Genomic DNA, 24,839 nt, shown 5'->3' on the forward strand with positions numbered 1-24,839 from the left:
TTGACTTGGTTCACCCTTTTAAATATCACATGCTTGGTGGGAATGTCAGCAGAAGCCTTCAGGCTGAGTAGACACTTTTTAGTTCCCCTCTTCCTCCTCCTTCTTACACAATATCCTGAGGGCATAAGAGGACTTTTCTTGTCTAAATCAGCCTGGTGGGGTGGAGAGGGGTGAAGCGTGGATCACTCAACCGTTCCCCTGGACGTCTCCTTGCCAGGGCTCAGAAAGTGCCACAGGGCTTGGACTCTCCATCCTGAGCAGACACAACAGCCCAAAGTGAGGAGTGGTCCAGTCCCTGGCCCCTGGAAGACCTCCTCAATGAGACCACCCTCCCACTTCATTCTGCAGGAGTCAGGTAACAGCTCTGCCCAGGTTTCCTCTTTCAAATCAACATGGGATTTTTTTTTTTTTTTTCCCCAGCAGGAAAACGTACCGCCTCCAAATTCTGGCAGCACAGATTGTGCTGGGTGGAATCATTGACAGAAAGGCATGTTTTGTTGGCAAACAGCAGGAGAGGTGGACATCAGACACCACAGCTCAGTTTCATTGTAGCCAGAGGGTGATAAGCAGATAAAAATGTGTCTGTCATTTGCTCTAGATGAGGCTTCTCATACATGGCTCTTCCAACGTCTGCTGTTGCTAGCGTTAAATGAAGTCTTGCAACAAAACCGGAACCACAGTCCTAATTGAGCACAGATGATTGATTTCAGTCTTGGCTCCTGACAAGCCTGGTCTTACACTTTTGATGAAGAGGAGCAAATTTCATTTTTTTCTCCAAAGCTTAAGAGCTGACCGGAAGTGGGGGTTCATGTGAAATTCCTACACAGACTAGGGAAAGGGGGCCATGCTACCATCAACCCTGCCTTCTAAAAGGAATTCTGACAAAGTGGGACCAGTGACAAGGGCTACAAGTCATCTGAGGAAATCCAAAATTTAGTTGGTGCCTTTGTCCCTCTTGTATGAATTGGGGTCTCTCATGAAAATATCACAGTGTTTTTTCCCCCACGACACCCCCTTTAACTAAACTTACAATGAGGTAATTAAAATGGACCTCTTACTCTGCCTCCCACCAATGACTCTGGGCCAGTCACCTAACCTCTCTGTGCCTCAGTTTCCTCCGCTGAAACAATGAGAATAAAAATAGTACTTACCTCCTAGGTTTGTTGTGAGTATAAAATTATACACACTTATTGGGTATTAATATTAATAGTAATAAGTATTATTAAAGATCACTAATATGTGCTGCTTTTAATATTTTGACATTAGAGATTACTCTGTGTAGAAAAATAGATGGGTTTATGAACATAAGACAAAATCATGCCTTTGCTTTTATGTACAGGCTGAGAGACTGTTGGGAAGGATTTTAGGTTGATAGAAACATGTATATACAAGACAGGACACAAACTTTAGATATTCTGATGCTCCTAGAAATTAATGATAAATGAGGGGCAGGAGGACTAGATGGTTCCTTTCAATAAAACTATATCTTTTAAAATGTTCCATTAAAGATGATCATGAATATCAATGGAATTTTAGCGTAAATTCATGGGACATTCTGGAGAAGTTAGGCTTCTGTTTCAAACAGAAATGTCTGGCAAGGACTCCATTTATCTTGGAAAATTATTTTAAAAGTTCAAATCCATGCTTTCTGCTTGTTATTTCCATCCATTTAACTACCAGCTCACTTCAAAGGCTTCCCAGCTCCTGTAGGAATCCAGAGGCCCCTGCTCTGGACTCAGCGTTTAGTAAAGCCTGTTTGGGGGGAATTTCTAAAAGCTCCGGCAGCCTCATTGAGTAGTCACACTGCCACCTAGTGGCGCAAAGGCTAAATAAGTGCAAGAGATTGCCTTGAAGCTTGCTCTCGCCTTGTTGCTGCTGCTGCTGCTGCTTAGTCGCGTCTGACTCTGTGCGACCCCATGGCCTGTAGCCCGCCAGGCTCCTCTGTCTACGGGGATTCTCTAGGCAAGAATACTGGAGTGGGTTGCCATGCCCTCCTCCAGGGGCAGGACCCAGGGATCGAACCCAGGTCTCCTTCATGGCAAGCAGATTCTTTACCGCTGAGCCACCAGGGAAGCCCTCTAGCCTTCAGTTCAGTTCAGTTCAGTCGCTCAGTCGTGTCCGACTCTTTGCGACCCCATGACTCACAGCACGCCAGGCCTCCCTGTCCATCACCAACTCCTGGAGTTCACTCAGACTCACGTCCATCGAGTCAGTGATGCCATCCAGTCATTTCATCCTCTGTCGTCCCCTTCTCCTCCTGCCCCCAATCCCTCCCAGCATCAGGGTCTTTTCCAATGAGTCAACTCTTCGCATGAGGTGGCCAAAGTACTGGAGTTTCAGCTTTAGCATCATTCCTTCCAAAGAAATCCCAGGGCTGATCTCCTTCAGAACGGACTGGTTGGATCTCCTTGCAGTCCAAATCATGTTTTCTTTCTACTATTGGAATCCCATGTTAAGGAGAGAAGTGGGGTGGGGTGAGGGAGAAAAAGAGAAGGAGAGAAAATCAGGGCAAGTAGACAAGATCTTTCATTGGTCTGAGGCGTTAGTAGCAGCTGCTTCTGGGTGAAAATTTCTAACACCAAGAATGTGGAAGAGAACTGTGGTTCACTGGCAAAGTTAAAATTGTGGTCCCAGGGGTTTTGGTTAAAACCATGGTTCCAGAATCAAGAAATGAGTTTGAATGGGGCCTCTGCCATTCACTGGCTATGGACCTTGAGTGAATTACTGAACTGCCCCATGCCTTGGTTTCTTTGTCTATAAAATGGGGATAACAATAACTTCTTTGTGGTTTATTATGAGCTCCTAGCAAAGAAGACAATCCATAGCATTATCTATTGTCATGACTGTTTTTAAGAGGAAGATGCTGTAGAAACTGCTATCTCACAGGTCAGGCGGTGCAGGACCGTGGGCCGAATGGTTGAGCAAACGGGACAACCAGATTCTGGTTCTGCCAAAAAGTAGCTGTGTGACCTTGGGTGGATCACATATCCTGTTTCCTTTCCTGCAAAATGAAGAGCTTGCATTCATTGATCATTAAGGTTATTTTTTCTTTCTCAAACACTGTAAATCTAAGGCAGGTCTTCCCAATAAAACTGGCCCTTTAAGGCTCATTTTGATCTTTCTTTTTGCCAAAGCCCAGAGTCAAGGGTGTCCCAGGCGTTTATTTCTACAGCTGCTGGCGGATGAGAAATAGCCAGCAACTATAGATACAACTACTGATACAGTTTTTGCTGTATCAGTCACAAGGAATAGACCAAGTATATATTTGGTCAGGATGACAACCCAATGGAAAGTCCTAGAAACTGAAGAATATTCCTCCGTCAGAAGCTGGTCTAGGATTTCTCATACGTTTGAAGAGTTCAGAACGTGTTTTGTTTTGTTTTTTATCTCTGCTAACTAGCCTCCTTAACATGACAGGAAACCAACAAAACCTTTGAGCTGTACAAATTCAATATATACTTTATTAGTAGTGTTGCTAAGTCTGTGCCACCCATGTTGGTTAAACTAGTACCTGATCTTGCTTCCAAGAGCCTGCAAATGCCGCCAAAACTCACCTACTGCATATAAGTATTAATAATTCCCCATTCTGTTGTTCCAAGCCAGGGACCATTCCACTAGAGACACCTTGCTCTGGGATGATAACGATGGTGGCCCAGAAAAGATAATTATGAAACAATGCTTCCTGCCCTTCATCCTAAACAGCACCCATGCAGGTGCTCAGACATTTAGAGAAATCAGAACAAAGGCATCCTGGATCTTTGTGAGGGTGGGTGTATTAATTCTTTGTGGATCCTATCACAAATCACAAACTAGGTGACTAACGACAACAGAAATTTATTCTCTTAGAGTTTTGGAGGCTGAAGTTTTAAAATCAGGGTGTCCACAAGGCCACATTGTCCCCAAAGGCTCTAGAGGAAAATCCAGTTTTTGGCTTTTCCAACTTCTGGAAACTTCTGGGGCTTCCCTAGTGGCTCAGATGGTAAAAATATGCCCACAATACAGAAGACCAGAGTTCGATTCCTGGGTCAGGAAGATCCCCTGGAGAAGTGAATGGTTACCCACTCCAGTACTCTTGCCTAGAGAATTCCATGTACAGAGGAGCCTGGCAGGCTACAGTTTATGGAGTCACAAAGACTCAGACACGACTGAGCAACACACACACACACACACACACACACACACACATTCAACTTCTGGCAGCCTCCAGCATTCTTTGGCCTGTGGCTGCATCACTCCAAGCCTGCCTCCTCCCTCATATGGCATTCTCATCCTCTCTGGTCTTTTCCTTCTCTGTATCTTATCTTACAGGGACACTAGTCCTTGAATTTAGTGCCACCTGGTAAATCAGGATGATCTCCTCATCTGATCCTAATTATACAAAACCCTCTGTTTCAAATAAGGTCACATGCACAGGTTCTGCAACATGGACATATATTTTGAGGTTGCTACCATTGAAACGACTCAGTTGAGTAAAGAAGACAGGGCAGACACTTAGAAAGACAAGCAGTCAGCCTCTGCACCCCAGTTCCATTCACCCATGCTGAATCAGTTAAAAAAAGGGAAAGTCACTCAGTCATGTCTGATGCTTTGCGAGCCCATGGACTCTAGCCCACCAGGCTCTTCTGTCCCAGAATTCTCTAGCAAGAACACTGGAGTGGGTTGCCATTCCCTTCTTCAGGGAATCTTCCTGATCCAGGGATCAAATCTGGGTTTCCTGCATTGTAGGCAGTTACTTTACCATCTGGGCTACCAGGGAAGCCAGTGCTGAACCACGGTAGCCCCCAAAGACATTCCAATCCTTGCCACTGAATCTCGGCAACTCAATAAACATGTGAGGATAAGAGCAAGAGAGATCCAAGGTCCCAATGGTTTTGAATCATTTTTGTACCCAAATACACCAGGTGATGCCACACCTTCCCATTTGTACTGGCTGGGCTGGTCATTCATTCTCCATAAAGAAATCTTTGAAGAAACAAAACAAGATGCATTGGGACGTTCAGCATGTGCAGCTTGAAAAAATCCCCAGGGTGATTCCACCACACCCTGTGCCTCTTACCTTCCTCTTTCCTTGTCTTAACCTCAAAGTAGACCATTCAAAATATCTGTATTTACTTCATCAGTCAAAAAATAACTTTAGTCAGTGACAAGCGTGCTTATACTTCTCAAGTCGTTTTTGTTTTTATTCATATTAGAAATTTGACACTGGCCCCCTGTTATGTGTTAGTCACACTTACATGTGTCATTTAAAATATTCTAGAAGTTAAAAAAATTTTTTGAGTCGAAATTTCATCTGAGCAGTAAGATGTTTACATATAAGCTTGATATTATTGAAATACCATTTTTCCTTCCTTTCGAGACATTTTCTTTTTTTTAATTGAAGTATACTTGATTCACAATACTGTGTTAGTTTCAGGTGTACAGCAAATTGATTCAGATATATATATATATATATATACATAAAAATATATAATTTTTCATTACAGTTCATTATAAGACATTGGATATAGCTCCCTGTGCTGTACAATAAAGCCTTGTTGTTTACCTGTGTTGTATATAGTAGTGTGTATCTGTTAATCCCATTGTTGTTGTTGCTTACTCACTAAGTCAGGTCCAACTAGTTAGGGACCCTGTGGACTGTAGCCCTCCAGGTTCCTCGTCCATGGGATTTCCCAGGCAAGAATACTGGAGTGGGTTGCCATTTTCTCCTCCAGGGGATCTTCCTGACCCAGGGATCAAACCCCCTCTCTTGCATTAACAGGCAGATTCTTTACCACTGAGCCTCCAGGATGGCCTGTACTCTTATCTCTTCCCCCTCTTTCTCCTTTGGTAACCATGAATTTGTTCTCTATGTTCGTGAGTTTGTTTCTGTTTATAAATAAGTTCATTTTCATTAGTTTTTAGATTCCACCTATAAGTACTATCGTATGATATTTGACTGACTTCACTCAGTATAAGAATCTCTAGATCCATCCATGTTGCTGCAAATGGCATTATTTTATTCTTTTTTAGGGCCAAGCTATATTCCATTATATATATATAGCTATATATATATAACATCTTCTTTATCCATTCATCTGTTAATGGGCACTCAGGTTGCTTCCACATCTTGCCTATTATAAATAGCACTGCAATGAACACCCAGGTGCTTGTATCTTTTCAAATTAAGAGTTGTCATCTTTTCCAGATATATGCCCAGGTGTGGGTTTGAAGGATCATATGGTAACTCTATTTTTAGCTTTTTAAGAAACCTCCACACTGTTCTTCATATCGGCTGCACCAAATTACATTCCCACCAACAGTGTGGGAGGATTCCTTTTCCTCTCCTTCCACTCCAGTACTTATTATTTGTAAACTTTTTAATGGTGGTCATTTCAACTGGTATGAAGTGATACCTCCCTGTAGTTTTGCTTTGTATTTCTCTAATAGGGATCTTGAGCACCTTTTCATGTAGCTGTTGGCCATCTGTATGTGTTCTGTGGAAAAATGTCTATTTAGGTCTTTTGATTGGGTTTTTTGATTTTTTGTTGTTGTTTTTACTGAGTTGTATGAACTGTTTGTATATTTTGGAGGGTTTCCCTGGTGGCTCAGTGGTAGAGAATCTGCCTGCAGATGCAGGAGATGCAGATTCCATTCCTGTGTTGGAAAGATCTCCTGGAGAAAGGAATGGCTACTCACTCCAGTATTCTTGCCTGGAGAATTCCATGGACGGAGGAGTCTGGCAGGCTACAGTCCATGGGGTCACAAAGGGTTAGACACAACTAAGCAACTAACACTTTTCTTACTTTTCATCTTATATTTAAGTCTTCAAGCCATTTTGAATTTATTTTTGTGTATGGTGTGAGGGATGGAGTCATTTTGATTTTGCTCTTTCAATCACTGTAAGTTAGAAAAAAGGAAAAAAAAATCTTACTGTGTGAAAATATAAAAGCAATTATTTTCATTTTGGTTCACATCCTTCTTCAACTTCCCTCTGGTAGTGAACTTGAAGTTGCAGTCAGCTGAACAATCAACACTAGTCTCAGGGGACAATGGATAAACCAGAATGGTGCTCCAGACCCCTAAACTGACAGTTACAGGACTCACATCACTGACTGTAGAGAACAGCTCTTTGAGAGCAAAAGATCTAATGTAGTCATCTACTTAAACCCTGACTCCTACACCAGACACACTTAGCCCAAACATCAGAAAAAGCAGGCAGCATTGTTTGTCTTCTCTTAGCTGTTTCCCCTTTCCAGGTGAGCTGTGATGTTGCAAAACCAGTCAGAATATTCTGGCCAGAGACCTACATCCCCTGTGTCACATGTCAGGGTATTGATAGAACAGATGTTAACACATCATCTGCAATGATGAGGGGTTCTTGAACTGAAGGTAAATTACTAGGGTTTGGTGGGAAATTTTTTGGATTAGAATAAGAAACAAAAAGTTCTGTATGTGAGCTGAGATTCTAAACTCCAAATACTAACTGTACAAGAAGGAAAGAAAGTCAGGATTCAATGATGTATTGAGAAGAACACGAGACTTAGAAAATCTGGGTTTGGATCTCTGTTCTACTATGTGCTTGAACTCCGTATACCTTTCTGTAACAAGAAGAATTTACCAGGCTTTGGGAGAATCAAATGAGATATTATACGTGGAATTTTTGTTTTTAAGTGTGATTATTAGTTCTAATAATAGAATTAGTAATGAGTATAAAATACCAAACTCCAGAATGTTTTTTGCCGTATATACAAAAGCAAAGAAAAATACTGAGATCATTTGTACCCTGGAATAAGCAATCTTAGTAAAGCACAGAATTTGAACTAGATAGTGGCAAAGTGCCACATACCAGAACTAACACATTAGCAAGGAATCACGAGGACCCTCTGGAGAAAATAAAGAAATGCATGAATGAGTGGTATGTGAAAACCCAGAGCAGCTGAAGTCATGCAGCACCTTGAAAATTGAGGGCACCTGAGAAAAGAGAGTGGCTAGGTATTAAGAGCAGGATATACACCATGGAAAGGTTGAAATTGAGAACATCACAGTTTTAATGAGAAAAGGTGCAACCGACAGCAAAGAGCCCCATGACAACAAAGGTGAGAGAAATTGCTCACTTCATGGCAGAGTCTTGCTGCTGTGACTTCCAGGAGAGGAAAGCAAGTGAAGTCAGGACTGTGGAGTGATTATATTATTTAATCCTGATTAAGAAATAGTGAGTGCATTTTCTTCCATGTTCAAAAGAAATGGAACAGAAGTGGGTTGAGAAGAAAGAGGTATGGGGGAAGGAGTCCACATATTCTGTAAAGTGAGGTTTCAAAAATCATCCATCTCTCTGTGGATGGGTGTGAATCTCCTATAACCTTCCATTTCTAATGTCTAGTTGTTTTATTTTTTTTTTTCCCCTCAAATCATACTCTGGCTGCCTCACTGACCGGCAGCTAGCTGCTGTCTTGATGGGCCTGTTGAAATCTTCCTCTTCTAAGTGGTTCTTGTCACACAGAACTTCTCACATGCTGGGAAGGAAGTCTTTAGAAAACCCCACAGACGGCCTCCTCTCCCCACCCCCACCCACTCCATGTAGACCTTACCCTTTCAGTTTCTAACTTCCCGTCAAGGGCAGAAAGGAACTGCCAGGCTCGGTGACAGCGTGTGTTTTCGTGTGTTGAGAGGGATGTGGGGGCTGAGAAAAAAAAGAGCAGAACATTTCTGTCCTGTTTTTCCTATGCCAAGGAGTATCTTCCTCAGCCATCAAGAATGTTTTGTTTCAAATTTCATGTGTTTGGCAGTGAGTTCTCTTTTGCTGGCTCATATTCTTTTCTATATGAAAATAGAATAGCCATTAGAAATAGTAGATGAAAATAAGATTTCTTTGGGCTGACACTTGGAGATACAGAAAAATGAAATGACTTATATTGCATTACCATGTGGACATTAAACATTATCCTAAGATCCAAATAAGCCCCTAGAAAGAGATTTATAAAAACACTTCAATTATCTGTAAGTTCATTAGACAAAATGTAAATTCCTCAGAGATTACCCTCTGATTTCATATAGTTAATGCAGGCTAAGTGAATTATCTACTTTTGCTTTATTGACTACACCAAAGCTTTTGTTGTGTGGATCACAACAAACTGTGAAAATTTCTTTTTTTTTTTTTTTACTGTGGGTTTTTTTTTTAATTTTATTTTATTTAACTTTACAATATTGTATTGGTTTTGCCATATATCAAAATGAATCTGCCACAGGTATACATGTGTTCCCCATCCTGAACCCTCCTCCCTCCTCCCTTCCCATACCATCCCTCAGGGTCATCCCAGTGCACCAGCCCCAAGCATCCAGTATTGTGCATCGAACCTGGACTGGCGACTCATTTCATATATGATATTATACATATTTCAGTGCCATTCTCCCAAATCATCCCACCCTCTCCCTTTCCCACAGAGTCCAAAAGACTGTTCTATACATCAGTGTCTCTTTTGCTGTCTCATATACAGGGTTATTGTTACCATCTTTCTAAATTCCATATATATGCATTAGTATACTGTATTGGTGTTTTTCTTTCTGGCTTACTTCACTCTGTATAATAGGCTCCAGTTTCATCCATCTCATTAGAACTGATTCAAATGTAGTCTTTTTAATGGCTGAGTAATACTCCATTGTGTATATGTACCATAGCTTTCTTATCCATTCATCTGCTGATGGACATCTAGGTTGCTTCCATGTCCTGGCTATTATAAACAGTGCTGTGATGAACATTGGGGTACATGTGTCTCTTTCAATTCTGGTTTCCTCAGTGTGTATGCCCAGCAGTGGGATTGCTGGATCATAAGGCAGTTCTATTTCCAGTTTTTTAAGGAATCTCCACACTGTTCTCCATAGTGGCTGTACTAGTTTGCTTACTTAAAGAGATGGGAATGCCAGACCACCTGACCTGCCTCCTGAGAAATCTGTATGCAGGCCAAGAAGTAAGTTAGAACTGGACATGGAACAACAGACTGGTTCCTAATCAAAACAGGAGTACGTCAATGCTATATATTGTCACCCTGCTTATTTAATTTATATGCAGAGTACATCATTCAAAATGCCAGGCTAGATGAAGCACACACTGGAATCAAGATTGCTGGGAGAAATATCAATAACCTCAGATATGCAGATGACACCACCCTTATGCCAGAAAGTGAAGAAGAACTAAAGAGCCTCTTGATGAAAGTGAAAGAGGAGAGTGAAAAAGTTGGCTTAAAGCTCAACATTCAGAAAACTAAGATCATAGCATCTGGTCCCATCACTTCATGGCAAATAAATGGGGAAACAGTGGCAGACTTTATTTTTCGGGGCTCCAAAATTACTGCAGATGGCAACTAGAGCCATGAAATTAAAAGACACTTGCTCCTTGGAAGAAAAACTATGACCAACCTAGACATCATATTAAAAAGCAGAGACATTAGTTTTCCAACAAAGGTTCATCTAGTCAAAGCTATGGTTTTGCAGTAGTCGTGTATGGATGTGAGGGTTCGACCATAAAGAAAGCTGAGTGCCGAAGAATTGATGCTTTTGAACTGTGGTGTTGGAGAAGACTCTTGAGAGTCCCTTGGACAGCAAGGAGATCCAACCAGTCCATCCTAAAGGAGATCAGTCCTGAATATTCATTTGAAGGACTGATGCTGAAGCTGAAACTCCAATACTTTGGCCACCTGATGTGAAGAACTGACTCATTTGGAAAGACCCTGATGCTGGGAAAGATTGAAGGCAGGAGGAGAAGGGGATGACGGAGGATGAGATGGTTGGATGGCATCACTGACTCGATGGACATGAGTTTGAGAGAACTCCGGGAGTTGGTGATGGACAGGGAGGCCTGGCATGCTGCAGTGCATGGGGTCACAATGAGTCAAATATGACTGAGTGACTGAACTGAAGTGAATTACATTCTAAGCAAATGTAAGCTAAATTTGCTGTAAAAACTGTATGAAACAGAATAACAAAACCCCATGGTTTCAGAACTGTTTATTATCAACATCCTATCGGCATTCCACTAACATCAAGAAGTCAAAAATTTACAGAAGAACAAACTTCAGAAATACTTAAAGAGTCATATTTAATTTCCTCATCCGTTAATGGTTAAGCCATCAGAGGCCATGCCAAAGACAAAATTGTATTTATGCAGGAGCTATTTGGTCAGATAACCAGGAAGATGTTTGAAGGTTCTAATTTGTAAAATGATGGTGATTTTTAGACCTGATCTTTCAGGACAAAGGGAACACAAAAGCCGAACCGATCAATATACCTGGAGAGTTCAAGGTGACTCAGCATTTGGGAGGTGGGCCTTCGCCGGCTAAACTTTACCAATTGCTGAGTGACCTGGCTTCCCCTACTTCAGTTCAACCCAGAAGGGAGAACCCAGTGGAAACCAGGAAGGAGTGCAGAGCAGCAGGTGCCTGAGATCACAGAAGAGGGAGTGATGATGCACAGTGGCATCTATAGAGGTTTACTGCCAAGGTGTTGCTCAGTCTAGCCTCTGGAGGGAAGCCAGGCACACACACAACTACCAGAGCCCCGCTCGTGCCAGCTGTTTTCTTCTTACCACATTATACCTCACAACACGAAGCTGAGGTGGGTCATCTACCGTTCCCTCTCCACCTTCTCAAGTCGCTGACAAAATGTAAGGGGTTGTCACAGTGGGGGCTGCCACTGCTTCTTCCGCTGCCAGCCCCTCCTCCCTGGGCTTTGACCAGCCTGTAGCAGCCCTCTCCTTCCCCAGGAACTCAATTTGTGGTGAGAGGCACGTTCCCACATCCTGTTAAAAAGGGGCTTGATGCTGCCTTCAGCATCAGAGGCTCAGCCAACTGGAATCCATAACAGCTCATTTGCCATGAAGTAGACAGGGAGCTTTTGGGAATAGATTCATGGCGGGGTTCAACGCTCCTTAAGAAGCTAATAAAATCTTTTCTCCTACTATCCTCTGTCTGACCAATCATGGAGAAATTCAAACAAATTCAGCCCATCAGCCAGTATGTTTATGTATATATAATTATGGCTGATTTGTGTTGTTGTGTGGCAGAAACCAACACAACATTAGGTCCTTCCCTGGTGGCTCAGGTGGTAAAGAATCTTCTGGCAATGCAGGAGACCTGAGTCTGATCCCTGGATCAGGAAGATTCCCTGGAGAAGGGAATGGCTACCCACTCCATATTCTTGCCTGGACAATCTTGTGGACAGAGGAGCCTAGTGGGCTACAGTCCATGGGGTCACAAAGAATTAAACGCAACTGAGTGACTTTAAGTTTCACTTTTCAACACAACGTTGTAAAAATATTTTAAATATTTAAATAAAATAAAAATAAATTAAAATTAGCAATTATGAAAAGAAATGTGTCAGGAAATATGGGAGTACTTATTTGGGTGGGGAGTGACAGAGGGGGAACATTTTTGAGGAAAAAAAAAAAACAGGTCCCTGATTTTTTCATCTCCTTAAGGAAACAGAGTACACACATTAAATACATAAATTATGATTCATCTAAATATTTAGACAGTGTTAACAGAGATGAAAAGACTTTACTTCAGTTTCAATATCTATTGTGGAACTTGCTATTTACCATCCTGAGAAGCTGTGTCATAAGTACTGTATTTTAGTCAGCTGCCATGAACTCTATCTTGACAATCAAAAACAATGAAAGTCATTTTATTATACAATTTCTAACAAAAAGGGGTTTTAAGAAATTTTATTTTCAGACTAAAATAACTGCACCCCCCCAAAAAAAAAAATTCTCTTTTCCAAGTTTCCTAGGTATAGCAGATCAAGTCTCTTCAAAGAGAAAAGACAACTTATCTCTGTGTGTGTGTGTGTGTGTGTGTGTGTGTGTGAAGTTTGGGAGGGCTTGGCTTGGTCATGAAGAATATATTTTTATTTTCTTTAAGCAACAGAAATCAATGAGGCTAAATACTACTATTGTTCTATGAAAGTTTGAATTGTGTGAGTCTAATCCATATTTTCACCAGTCTGTTCTTACCTCAGGGGTGGTAAATTTATCTGGCTTATAGAAAAATGTGCTATCTTTCCAGTCTTTTTGCTATACTTCTGGTCAGTCCTGGGCTGAGTGGATCCTAAATTTGAACAACATGAGCCATCACTTCGGCAGGAGCTGGGCTCTCCCAGGCAGTGCACCACCCCTCATCTGGCTTCTTCACTGGGCAGGAGTAGGGCTGACTTCCTGGAATGCTTTCCCATTACATACGCATCTCCTCTCGGCCTCATATTATCCTCTGATGTCACTCTATATGGGGTTCTGTTCTGGGCAATAATGAGTGGTAGGAACTAATTTTGTTCCACAGGTAGAACCAACAATTCAGAGTATATTTGAGCAATGATATGTTATCTCAACATAGCAATAAAAAAAGAAAATCTATACAGGATAAAATCGATCAGTGATTAAAGAAAGAAGAGAATCAGAGGCATAGAGAAAGATTTGAAAAACTATTGTTATTTGCCAACTTTCCTCATGATTAAAAGCATTATATGCAATCAAGTAAAATCATTTTCTTTCTCTTATTCCATGGTCTCCATTTAGAAAAGAATAAGAGCATCCATAATAGGGGTTCATTTTCCTCATGAGTTAATTGCAAAAGTGACGCTACCACATCTTAAGGAAGCAAAATCAAGCTCAAAGTTATTTTATATTCTGTGTATTTGTTGGCTGCGCTGGGTCTCAGTTGCTCTATGCAGGCTATCTCTAGCTGTGACCAGAGGCTACTCTCTAGATGCATTGCATGGGCCTCTCGTTGCAGTGGCTTCTCTTGCTGAGGAGCACAGGCTCTGGGCACTCGGGCCACAGGAGTTGCGACATGCAGGCTCAGTAGTTGTGGGTCAAGGTTTAGCTGCTCTATGGCATGTGGAATCTTCTCAATCCAGGGATCAAACCTGTGTCCCTTGGCACAGGGGGCAGGCGGATTCTTATCCACGGCATCACCAAAGAAATCCTCAAAATTATTTTAAATCCATTAGTTACCCAAGATTTGTGGGTGTTTTGTTTCATTTGTGTTTTACAAGTGAAACTTCACAAGAATGAGACTTGAAAGACAAGGAACTTTGAAAACAATCTAGTAATTGTCTCTTGTATCATTTAGTTTCTCTACAGTTTTTTGTAGATTTTAGAGTGTATAGCATTATAAAAATTAAAAACAGGCTTTCTGGTAAGATGTTTCTAATAATCCAGGAGTAAGAGGATTAGCCCAAAGCTTCTGTCTTAGCACCGTTGGGACTGATAATTCTTAGTTTCAGGGGTCAGTCCTGGGTATTGTAGGATGGTTAACAGCAGCTCTGGACTCTATTCATGAGTTGTCAAGAGCACTTTCTCAGTCAGCCATTTCAATCAAAGGCGTTTGCAGACGTTGCAAAAACTGCCCCAATTTGAGAACCACTGGATTAACCTAATATCCAAGACATATTTAAAACCAAGCAAAATCCAGTTACCAATAACAGTGATAGAGTATTACTAATTTTTCCATATGAAAATATGTAGATGAACTAGCTACAGAAGAAAACATTTTCTTGATGTGTAATTTCTTGATGTCTGTCCTAAATGCCATCTCAGTCTTTAAGTATATATACTTGATTCACTGCTTTTATGTAAGTTGCTGAAAGCAAAAAAGAGTTTCTGGAATCCGGAGTTGTTAACTAGAAGTTCAGAGGATGTAGCTAAAGTATTTTTGCATCTTCCCAGGGACTGTGGAAAACATGTTAAGTTTATATCAGTGAAGATGTATAATTCTCAGAAAGGGGAAAATATGAGGTCTAAAGGAAATTCACTTCTATCAAGAGCATTTCTACATTTATGTAATTATAGCACAATGGGTAGTAGTTTTGGCTAAACATTGTACAGACATTCCTTGAATTAAGATGGTTCAATTTAAAATTTTTCAACATTATAATGATGCATCTAGCAGAAACCAAACTTTGATTTTTGATCTTTCTCTAGGCTAGTGATATGTGGTACTATACTCTCAGGTGATGCTCAGAGCTCCCAGTCAGCTGAGCAATCAGGAGGGTTAACAAAGTTAAACCCCAGTACACTTAAAACCACTCTGTACCTAGACGGCCATCTTGTTTTTCTTTCAGTATGATATTCAATAAATTACATGAGATATTCAACACTTTATTATAAAACAGGTTTTGTGTTGGATACTTTAGCCCAACGAAGGGCTAATGTAAGGGTTCTGACCACATTTAAGGGAGACTGGGCTAAGCTAGAATGTGCTGTAGGTGAGGTGAATTATATGCACTTTCTACTTTAGGTATTTTCAGTTTATGATGGATTTATTGGGATGCAACCCAATCATAGGGCCATCATAGGGCTTCCCAGGTGACTCAGTGGTAAAGAATCTGCCTGCCAATGCAGGAGCTGCAGGAGACATGGGTTTGACCCCTGGGTCAGAAAGATCCCCTGGAGGAGAAAATGGCAACCCATTCCAGAATCTTTGCCTGGGAAATCCCATGGACAGAGGAGTCTGGCGGGCTACAGTCCATAAGATCGCAAAAGAGTTGCACAAGACTTCGTGACTAACGGCAGCAACAACAAACCCCATCATAAGTGGAGAAAGATCTGCACAAATACATTAACAGATGGAAAAAAATAGAAAATTACATCAAATAACTGTGGAAAATAAATTTTTAGTAATTTGAGGTGAAATGTTTGTTTTACTTAAAATATCTTAAACTCTGAGATCTCCTACAGTAGATTCTGAAATACCTTTTCTTAAGGATAAGCAGAAGCCTGATCCTTAAATCATTAAAAGTTTAAAAAGTCCTGCAAACTAATGTAAGGTGTTAATAACAGGAGAAATGATGTAAATTATGTGAGAACTTTCTATATTATCTTCTGAATTTGTTGTAAAAAATAAGTAAGGCTTTAAAAAGCTGTGTAAATAATAGGCATTGATATGGATCAATTGTTAAGGGAAAAAAGCAGAACTGATACTGAAAGTATTTAACAACTAGAATCGCTTGGGAACCAATCAGAAATGGCTACTGATGGTTTATCTTGCTGAGCTCGTGTGTAGCACAGGAAAAAAGTAAAGTGCAAAGCAGAGCTTCCCACATGTACAAAACACAGGGACAGAAAAGATGCACCTGTGTTTATTTATATACATTTTTATCAGTATAGACATAGCTTAGAAATATACATAAGAAACTGATAACAGTGGTTGACTGACTCCAGAGAGGAGTTGAATAAGCTCTCCATGCAATTTATTGTTTAAAGCAGGTCAATTTGGAGAATAAAAGGGAGCATTATTAATCATTGTTCCAGAGCAATAAGCATAAACTTGTGTTGTACTGTTAAGTTAGGTATGTGACCCTCCTAGACCTGGGGCAGGAGGGTTTAGAGACTCAGGTTTTAGAGCAGGATTACTTTTCCCTTTACCATAAAATACATTGTTCTTATCCTCTTTTTAACTTTTTCAAAGTAAAAAGAATCCCAGAAAATGGAATGAATATTCAGTCTACAATGAAATCAGAATGGGAGAATGTAAAAAAAAAAAAAAAAAAAAGTTCAACCATTTTTGCCTTTCTATCATTATTATTAAGGAAGAAATTCAACTATTATTGTTAAGATGAAGGGTGAACCTGGGTGTTGAAACTTTTAGCTAATAAACTTACTAAGAGTGATAACAACCAAAACTTCTAAACCTAAGTAGTCCATATAATAGATTAATAGTTGTGGATTTCGAGCCATTCAGAAAGTGAACATATTAGTCACTCAGTTGTGTCCAACTGAGTGTCCAACTGTCCACACTCTTTGTGACCCCATGGACTATAGCCCACCAGGCTCCTCTGTCCATGGACAAGAATACTGGAATGAGTTGCCATTTCCTACTCCAGGGGATCTTCCCGACCCAGAGATTGAACCTGGGTCTCCTGCATTGCAGGCAGGTTCTTTACCACTGAGCCACCAGGGAAGTATTAGTAAACACAGGTGCTGTTGCTAATCTGTGGCTTTTTCTTTCCTTGTGCTTCAGCTACCAGTTAAAGTTTTGGGGGCACAGGGCAGGGGGTGGGGAGGTACGCCAAACTCAAACATCATAACTTTACAATGTTACCCAGCTGTATGCTGGTTTCAGTCACACTGATATAAAATTAGGACATAACATTAATGATTGTAACTTCAGAATTTGGTCACTTGGAGAAAATGATGTTATGTGACTAGTGAGTTAGAAAAAAAAAAATCACAATGGCAGATAATCATAGAATGTATATTATGTTGCAATTCTTGGTCTAAGAAAATTTACATGCATTAACTCATTTAATCCTTTTATTTAAAAAAAAAATAAAACCCAATGAGGAATAGGTACTGTTACAATTCTCATTTTATAAATGAAGAAAACGGAGTTTCAGAAAGGTTAAGTAACTTGCTAGGTCACACAGTAATTAAGTAGTTGAGTCGAAGTTTGAACCCAAGTCAGTAATTTCAGAGCCAGGGCTATTAACCCTGATGTTACACTGCCTTCTGCATCTGGGTTGGCACCTTGGACTTAAATTACAATTCAAATCAACCACTCTATATTTTTAAAGTAAAATCAGGGCATGCGGTTTGACAATGGGTTAGTGTGTTTCGTGGATTTCCCCCAACTCCTCCCCCACCCCAGCCAAAATCCAAGATGTGAAGTTGCTGTGACTAAAAAGGATGTCACTCAAATCCTATATATTGCCAAGGATTCACTTGCTTTGTAAAAATAGGAAACCCTCCCAAGTTCCATATACTCTTCAAAATGTCCTACAGATATTGATTTGTTTTATCTTCCTAACAGCCCTATGACATGGCTTTCCTAGTCCCATAATAGAGGAAAGCAAACTGAGGAAATTTTTGTATTGATAACTCTTTTTGCATTTTGTGTTAAGATTTAAAGTCTTCCATAGCTATGATCTCAGGAAGCAAAGGCAGAACTTGTCTTCACCTGTTCCCTCTTCCAGCAACCAAATTCTCTCTGGTTCTCTGGTCTTCCTGCCTGTTACACCCAGGGATTACTTGAGGATTTGAGAAAATCATGTGGATTAAAAAAATGGTCAAAGGAGGCAAGGTAGAAAGCAAGATATTCTCAGCAACTTGGATATAGGGTAATAAATTAAAGGAGCAAAATCAACCTGGAAAATGCTGCTTCCGCTTGGTTTTCTCCTCCTATCTAGGGTCCTTACCCCCATCTTGCAAGTACACACACATTATAGGTTAGTAGAGAGAGAAATTCTTAATGAAAGGACCATTTCTTTTAAAAATCACCATTCACAGAATTCAGCTCAGTGTCAACCTGAACAATTCCCCAAATATATTAGAACCGCAGGGATTCTATACAAAGGAAAATGAGACAGTTTCTGGACTTTGTAGCCCAAGACAGACCTGAATCAGCATCTCTGGCCTTATGGTTTCTGGCTGTGAGCCCTTGAATATGCTACTTAACATTTCTAATAAGAGTAGTTTCCTTTCATTGAGCCCAGGCTGAGGGTCAGGGAGGCACTTCACAAACTCCATTTTTAACGCATATGACAGTTCTGGCAGATAGTCGCTATTATCCCCATTGTATAGATTGTATCACTGAGGTCCTGTGAATCAACAAGGATTGCAACCAAGTTCCCATGCTCTTACCATCACATCCTCCTGCAGTTTCAACCTCTTTCCTATGAAATGGAATTAAATGATGCCATCCTTCAAAAGAATGACATGGGGCAACACAGATAACATGCCTGGTTCCGAATCAAGCACATGTGTTTACACACTAAACAGTGGCTCTTATTATTATGAAAGAAAGTAACATGGGGGTCCATCACAGGGCCTTCAGTGCTACATGACTTAAGAGGAGGAAGCAGTTCTTTCCAACCAGAGAGGATCTCTGGTTTCTTGGTATCTGAGTGGGGCCTTGAGAGAAGAAATATGCTCGGGCGTGTGGCAATGATTGGTGAGTGTGGGAAATAAGAAAACCTTTCTAAGTGAATTTTTAAAGCACAGAAATAGAAACTGTCATGGTTACCTGTGATTTTTTTTTTTTTTTTAATTTCCTGAAAGAACTACAAAAGTTCAACTCCCAGCTTTTGGGAGAAAAAAGGAAACCAACCATGAATTTTTCCAGGTTACTTAGGATTATAGTCTCAGAGAAGGTAACAGCCCGCCCTCTTTCCTAGGTAACACCCTGATTCTAGACAAGAGGGACAAAGACAGTAGCAGGAGACTGGAGAAACCAGCTTCTGGAAATGAGAGTCTCCAGCCCCTTTCTCATCCCCTTTCCAGTGTCCCAGACCCTATACCCCTTGAAAACGAGTGCGGTCGGCCTGCTAGTCTGGTTCCAGCTGAATCATTTACACTAAATATGTATCGATAAGTATAACAAAACTCACTTTATTGCTTATATATAAAAATGAGTGGGTTTTTCTGCCACATCTCCCTGTGAGCAAACAGATGGACTTAAATATATATATATGAACAAGAACAGGCTCACAAACCACAGAGATGTCAAACGTGGCTATGCTGTATAAAGCATGCAACCTAAATTTACAGAAGAGCTTGCTTTCATTTTTGAAACACAGTTTCTCTTTAAGAGCCTCAGCTGTAAAATATGGAAGAAGTCTTTTGTTAGTCACTTTCACATTTTTTTCAAGTTCAACAAAACAGATAAATACCAAGTTCAGAGTAAATCCCACAAGAGAGCTAGAGAAACAGTGAGAGGAAAGAAGGAAAGAGAAGTTGTGACTTAACAACAAAAAAAATACCAAGTCAGTCTAAGACAACCAAAAAAAAAAAAGTCTGTGTATCACAGCCCTCCCCTTTGAAGAAAGTCTCACAACTTATTTTGCCATAGAGGAAGAAAAATGTTACAATATCTCGTGAACCAATCAGCAACGCTGAAGGCCTCAAACCAGGAAACCTTTAAAGTGTAGTATTTTAAATTGTGCAAGTGAGACTTCAGTCTCTCAGCGAGTGTTTCTTCCCTGTGCTTGCAGGATGGAAAAGCAGATGTGAAGTCCCTCATGGCGAAGTTTAACACCGGGGGCAACCCCACGGAGGAGGTCTCCGTCAACAACCGGCCCTTCAAGGTCCCAGGACAAAACTCCCCTTCAGGAGTCCAGGCCAAAAAGAACTTGTTCAACAACCAAGGAAATGCGAGCCCTCCTGCAGGACTGAACAACGTGCCCAAGTTTGGATCCCCCAAGCCACCTCTGGGGGTGAAACCTTCTCCTGAGGAAAAGCCTGACAAGGAGCCCAAGCCCCCATTTCTAAAGCCAGCGGGAGTGAGTCCCAGGTTTGGACCACAGGCTAACTCGGCCACCAGAGACTCCGAGGTGAAAGCAGGATTTCTGAAACCTGTAGGCCCCAAGCCCATCAACTTACCAAAAGAAGATGCCAAACCTGCGTTTCCCTGGCCTCCTGGGGCTAAACCTTCACTTGCCAGTGTAAACCAAGACCATGACTTAAAACCAGGCCCCAAGCCGGGGTCAATGCCTCCAGCCCTGGAGAATGAACCAAAACAAGTCTTGTCAAAGTTGGCTGGGGCAAAAGGCAAGTTTCTGTCAGCCTCACAAGATCTGGACCCCAAGCCCCTCTTCCCCAAACCTGTCTTTGGCCCGAAGCCACCCATGAGTACAGAGGATCCCCAGGAAGATGAGAGCCCCACCAAGACTGCGGCTCCACAGAGAGGGCCCCTGGTCCCCCTGGCAGCCAAGGCCAAGTCTGGCCCTTTGAAACCAGCCAGGGAAGAGCCAGAGAATAAAGAGCACGGAGGTGAGACGTCAGTATCTCCTTTTCCTGGAGTTGTTCTGAAACCTGCTGCAAACAGAGGGGCCCCCGGAGGCCTCCCAAAAAATACTGAAGAGAAAAGAGAAGATAGGAAGATGGATGCAGCTAAGAACATCTTCCTGAACAAAATTACTCAGGAAGAGTCGGCCCCTGGGGCTCCTCCTGCCAAGTTCTTGAAGACCCCTTCGAAGCTGACATCGACAGGGCCCTGGAGCCAAAATCAAGACAAGGAAAAGGGGGACAAGAATTCAGCGACCCCCAAGCAGAAACCCCTGCCTTCCTTGTTTACCCTGGGACCCCCTCCACCAAAACCCAGCAGACCACCCCACGTTGACCTGTCGAAATTCCGGAAAGCCACTTCTGGAAACAGTGAGTTCTTTTCTCCTTTGTTATTTCATATGTTTTGCTTCCCATCAGAGGGTGTTCTAGCTTCTGGGTAAAAATTTGTAACAAGGAATGATGTAACAAAATTTGTAACAAGGAATGTAACAAGTACGCCTGTGTCTATGATGACTTTTTCTTGGTGGTTTCTTTTTTCTGGTATGGGACTTCTGAAAGTGTTGAAATCCTTAGTTCTATTCTGTGAGGAAGTGCCTTGAGGGGGCTGGTTTGGGGGCTTGGGGAGGAATACATCCATTTGATTACTAGGTAGTTTTGCTTAATGATGACCATTTCATTTACTTCTTTCGTTGGATTTCATTTCTGTTGAATTTAGAGTGAGATGTGTTCCCTCTAGTACCACAAAGGCATTAGAAGGTGAGCCAGCCTCCGAGTCAAGTGGCTGAGCCCGGGGGACATTTGACTGTCACGGCTGCAGGGTGCCCTGGCATCCAGCGAGTAGAGCCCAGAGACGCTGCTAGCTCCTCCCAACAAAGAATTATCCAGGCCCGCATGTCAACCGTGCAGAGGTTGAGAAACCTTGTCACAAATGATTTTAAATGTCCACAAATTTATCATGTGTCTCCTAATTCCAGTATTCAAAGAAGAGATGCAAAGGACTCGTGAAATGGCACCTACTGTTTTATATTTTAGCTGTTGTTTTTCAGTCAGCATAAAGTTTTCTGAACATTCCTGATTGCTTAAGTAGTACTTTAGGATAATAAGCCAGACAGAGGGACACATTATTTTCCTTCTGGGTAAATAGTTTAATTTTCTATCAGAGATGTTACCACCCTGCTATGGCATACAATAAAAGTTGATCCTGAATGACTTGGTAAAGATTGGTAACCCTCTGAGTGATGAAAGAAGCTCACTTATGCTTGAAATGATTAAGACTTTAGGCAAAGAATGTGCAATTGTTGTTTATCGTGAGAAAAGGAAAAGGATGGTTACAAGTGACCACACCACTACTAGATGTATCTTTTTTTACTTACAAGAGTGTGATCTATTTAAAGCAATTCTGAGTAGAAAGGTAGTTTGTTTTATTTTGGTCCTGTAGAAGCATTTTGCAATATGTCACTTTCCTGAGATCAGTATTCTCTATGTCAAACCACAGATTACTAATCAAATGCCCCATTAATCACTCACATTGAAACAAGTTTGGAATAACCCCACGATCATCTGTTTTCTAGAACAAGTCAGTCTTGTTCCACTTATGTCCTCATATGTCATCCATCATGTGCTAGTTCTAATACTGATCCATAACTCAGAAATGTTTGGGGTTGTTTTTTTTTAATCTTCTAAAGGACGCTTTCTAATTCCCTGTCTTAATTTTTCTGTGCTTCAGGTAAAAATGAGCTATCATAACCACCATTTTATGGCTCTGACTTCATGTCAAAGAAACTGTCCTGATGCAAAATAGAAATCCTTGAGAGGTTTCTTCCACGTCCGCCATCTTTATTTCCACCGCACTGCCTGGTTTGAATGGTGGTACTCAGATGTCTGCTGTTGCACTATTGAAATGCCAGTGAAGCCCTCTTTGGGCTCTGTAGTCCCAGCAAGGTCAGCCTGGAGCTGATTTTCAGTGAAATACAGCTTCCAGAGACTCAAGCAAAATTGCTTAGGAAGTCAAGTTGATCCTTGCCCTCTTTCTCCTTCTCCTTGCAACCCTGTCCCCATCCGGATGTGCCTCCCCACTGCTCAAGTGTCCCATGACACAGTTAAGACTCTAAATCTTCTCGTCAACATACCCCAGCTCTACCCTCTGATCCCTTGATACATATTATGCTTCAAACTATTCCCTCTTCATCCACCTCTTCAAGAAATCAAAACTCAATCTTTTATTTTTTTCTTTTGGTGGGAGGTGGGATTCTGAATTATTAGAAAAATATTTTATGTTGGAGTGTAGGTGATTAGCAATGTTGTGATAGTTTCAGGCAAATGGCAAAGGGACTCAGCCATACATATATGTGTGTCCATTCTCCCCCAGCCTCCCCTCCCATCCAGGCTGCCCCATAACATTGAGCAGAGGTCCCTATCCTAATACAGTAGGTCTTTATTGGTTATCTATTTTAAATATTGCAGTATATACATGTCAGTCCCAAGCTCCCTAGCTGGCTTTTCCCCCATCTTTCCCCCAAGGTAACCATAAATTCAAAACTCAATCTTCTTAATTTGAACTGACATCAAGTTGTTGTCAGTATAAAGCAATCCAATTCATAACTAATTCTGAGTAACACCCCTTTACAGCATTCACAATTTTAAAAAAGCATTTAATTTTTAACTTATTTTTTAAGTAGAAATTATATCTGACTCAAAAACAACAACTATAACATGATATATAGTGAAAAGAACTTTTAGTCAGTCCCCACCATTTGCTGGGTCTCCACAGAAACCACTCTTCTAATTGCTATATTTGTCCAAAGTTTCTTTATGCTTACCCAAGCAAATATAAATATAGATATTAATCCTCTTGCCTTTTACTGAAGAAATAAAATTCAGTATGCATTGCTTTGATCCTTTGATTGTATTTTTAAAATAAAAATACAATCCCTGCCTATCTTTACACATTTTAATAAGAGGTTACTGTTGAGCTGCATAATATTCAGGTACATGGATGACTCACCTAATTGATATAACAGTTTGTATTGTTTTTAAACTTTTGCTCCTCAAAACAGTGCTGCAGAAATTAACTTTGTATATGCGTCACAAAAATGAACACTTGTTTCCTGAACACAGAGACTTTCTGAATAGTCAGGTCTGCTGACTCCTAATCCCACCACTGCTATGGTTCCATACTAAGTAGTTTAGCATTCCATTTAGGAAGGTTAAAAAAATACCAGAGTTTTAAAGTGTATCATAGTATTCAAATTAATTGAAGCTTCATCTAACTCTGTAGGTTTTCAAAACTCTAGAACTTTTTTCTTAACCTTCTACCTGATTCCTTCCTTTCCAGGTTCACGTTTAATTCCTTAAACATCTTTTCCAAATCTACCTTCCATCTTTTATCATCTTTGTCCAATATATCAGCCAGTAAGGAGACTTCCTGGTGGTCCAGGGGTTAAGACTGTGCTTTCCAATGCAGGGGGACACAGATTCAATCCCTGTTTTGGAAGCTAAAATCCCATATGCCTCACGGCCAAAAAGCCAAATCATAAAACAGAAGCAGTATTGTAACAAATTTAATAAAAACTTTAAAAATGGTCCACATTAAAAAAAAAAAAAAACACCTTTAAAAATAAAAAGAATGCTTATTATTGATTGAGGACTTGTTACATATTAGATACACGCTGCTGCTGCTGCTGCTGCTGCTGCTGCTGCTGCTGCTATGTCACTTCAGTCGTGTCCGACTCTGTGCGACCCCATAGACGGCAGCCCACCAGACTCCCCCATCCCTGGGATTCTCCAGGCAAGAACACTGGAGTGGGTTGCCATTTCCTTCTCCAATGCATGAAAGTGAAAAAATAAAGTGAAGTCGCTCAGTCGTGTCCGACTCCTAGCGACGCCATGGACTGCAGCCCACCAGGCCCCTCCGTCCATGGGACTTTCCAGGCAAGAGCACTGGAGTGGGGTGCCATTGCCTTCTGTTTATTCCTCCTAAGAAACCAATGGAAATGGGAATTTTACCTGGAAACTAAAGCTCAGAGAGGTTAGGGGACTTGCCCAAATCCACAATGTGACTAGGCGGAGAAATTGGTCCTGGACATTGGGTGCA

The 24,839-nt window shown here is 41.1% G+C and overlaps 1 protein-coding gene across 1 annotated transcript in view; it reads left to right on the plus strand.

Annotated features, from left to right (window-relative positions):
- The window catches only part of FYB1 (FYN binding protein 1), a 171,219-nt gene that overhangs the window by 50,016 nt on the left and 96,364 nt on the right, over window positions 1–24,839 (plus strand). The window contains 1 exon segment of the mRNA XM_005907618.3: window positions 19,954–21,115. Coding sequence (XP_005907680.2) covers window positions 19,954–21,115 — 1,162 coding nt within the window.

This window comes from Bos mutus, chromosome 20 (assembly GCF_027580195.1).
Source record: "Bos mutus isolate GX-2022 chromosome 20, NWIPB_WYAK_1.1, whole genome shotgun sequence".
Taxonomy (NCBI): Eukaryota; Metazoa; Chordata; class Mammalia; order Artiodactyla; family Bovidae; genus Bos; species Bos mutus.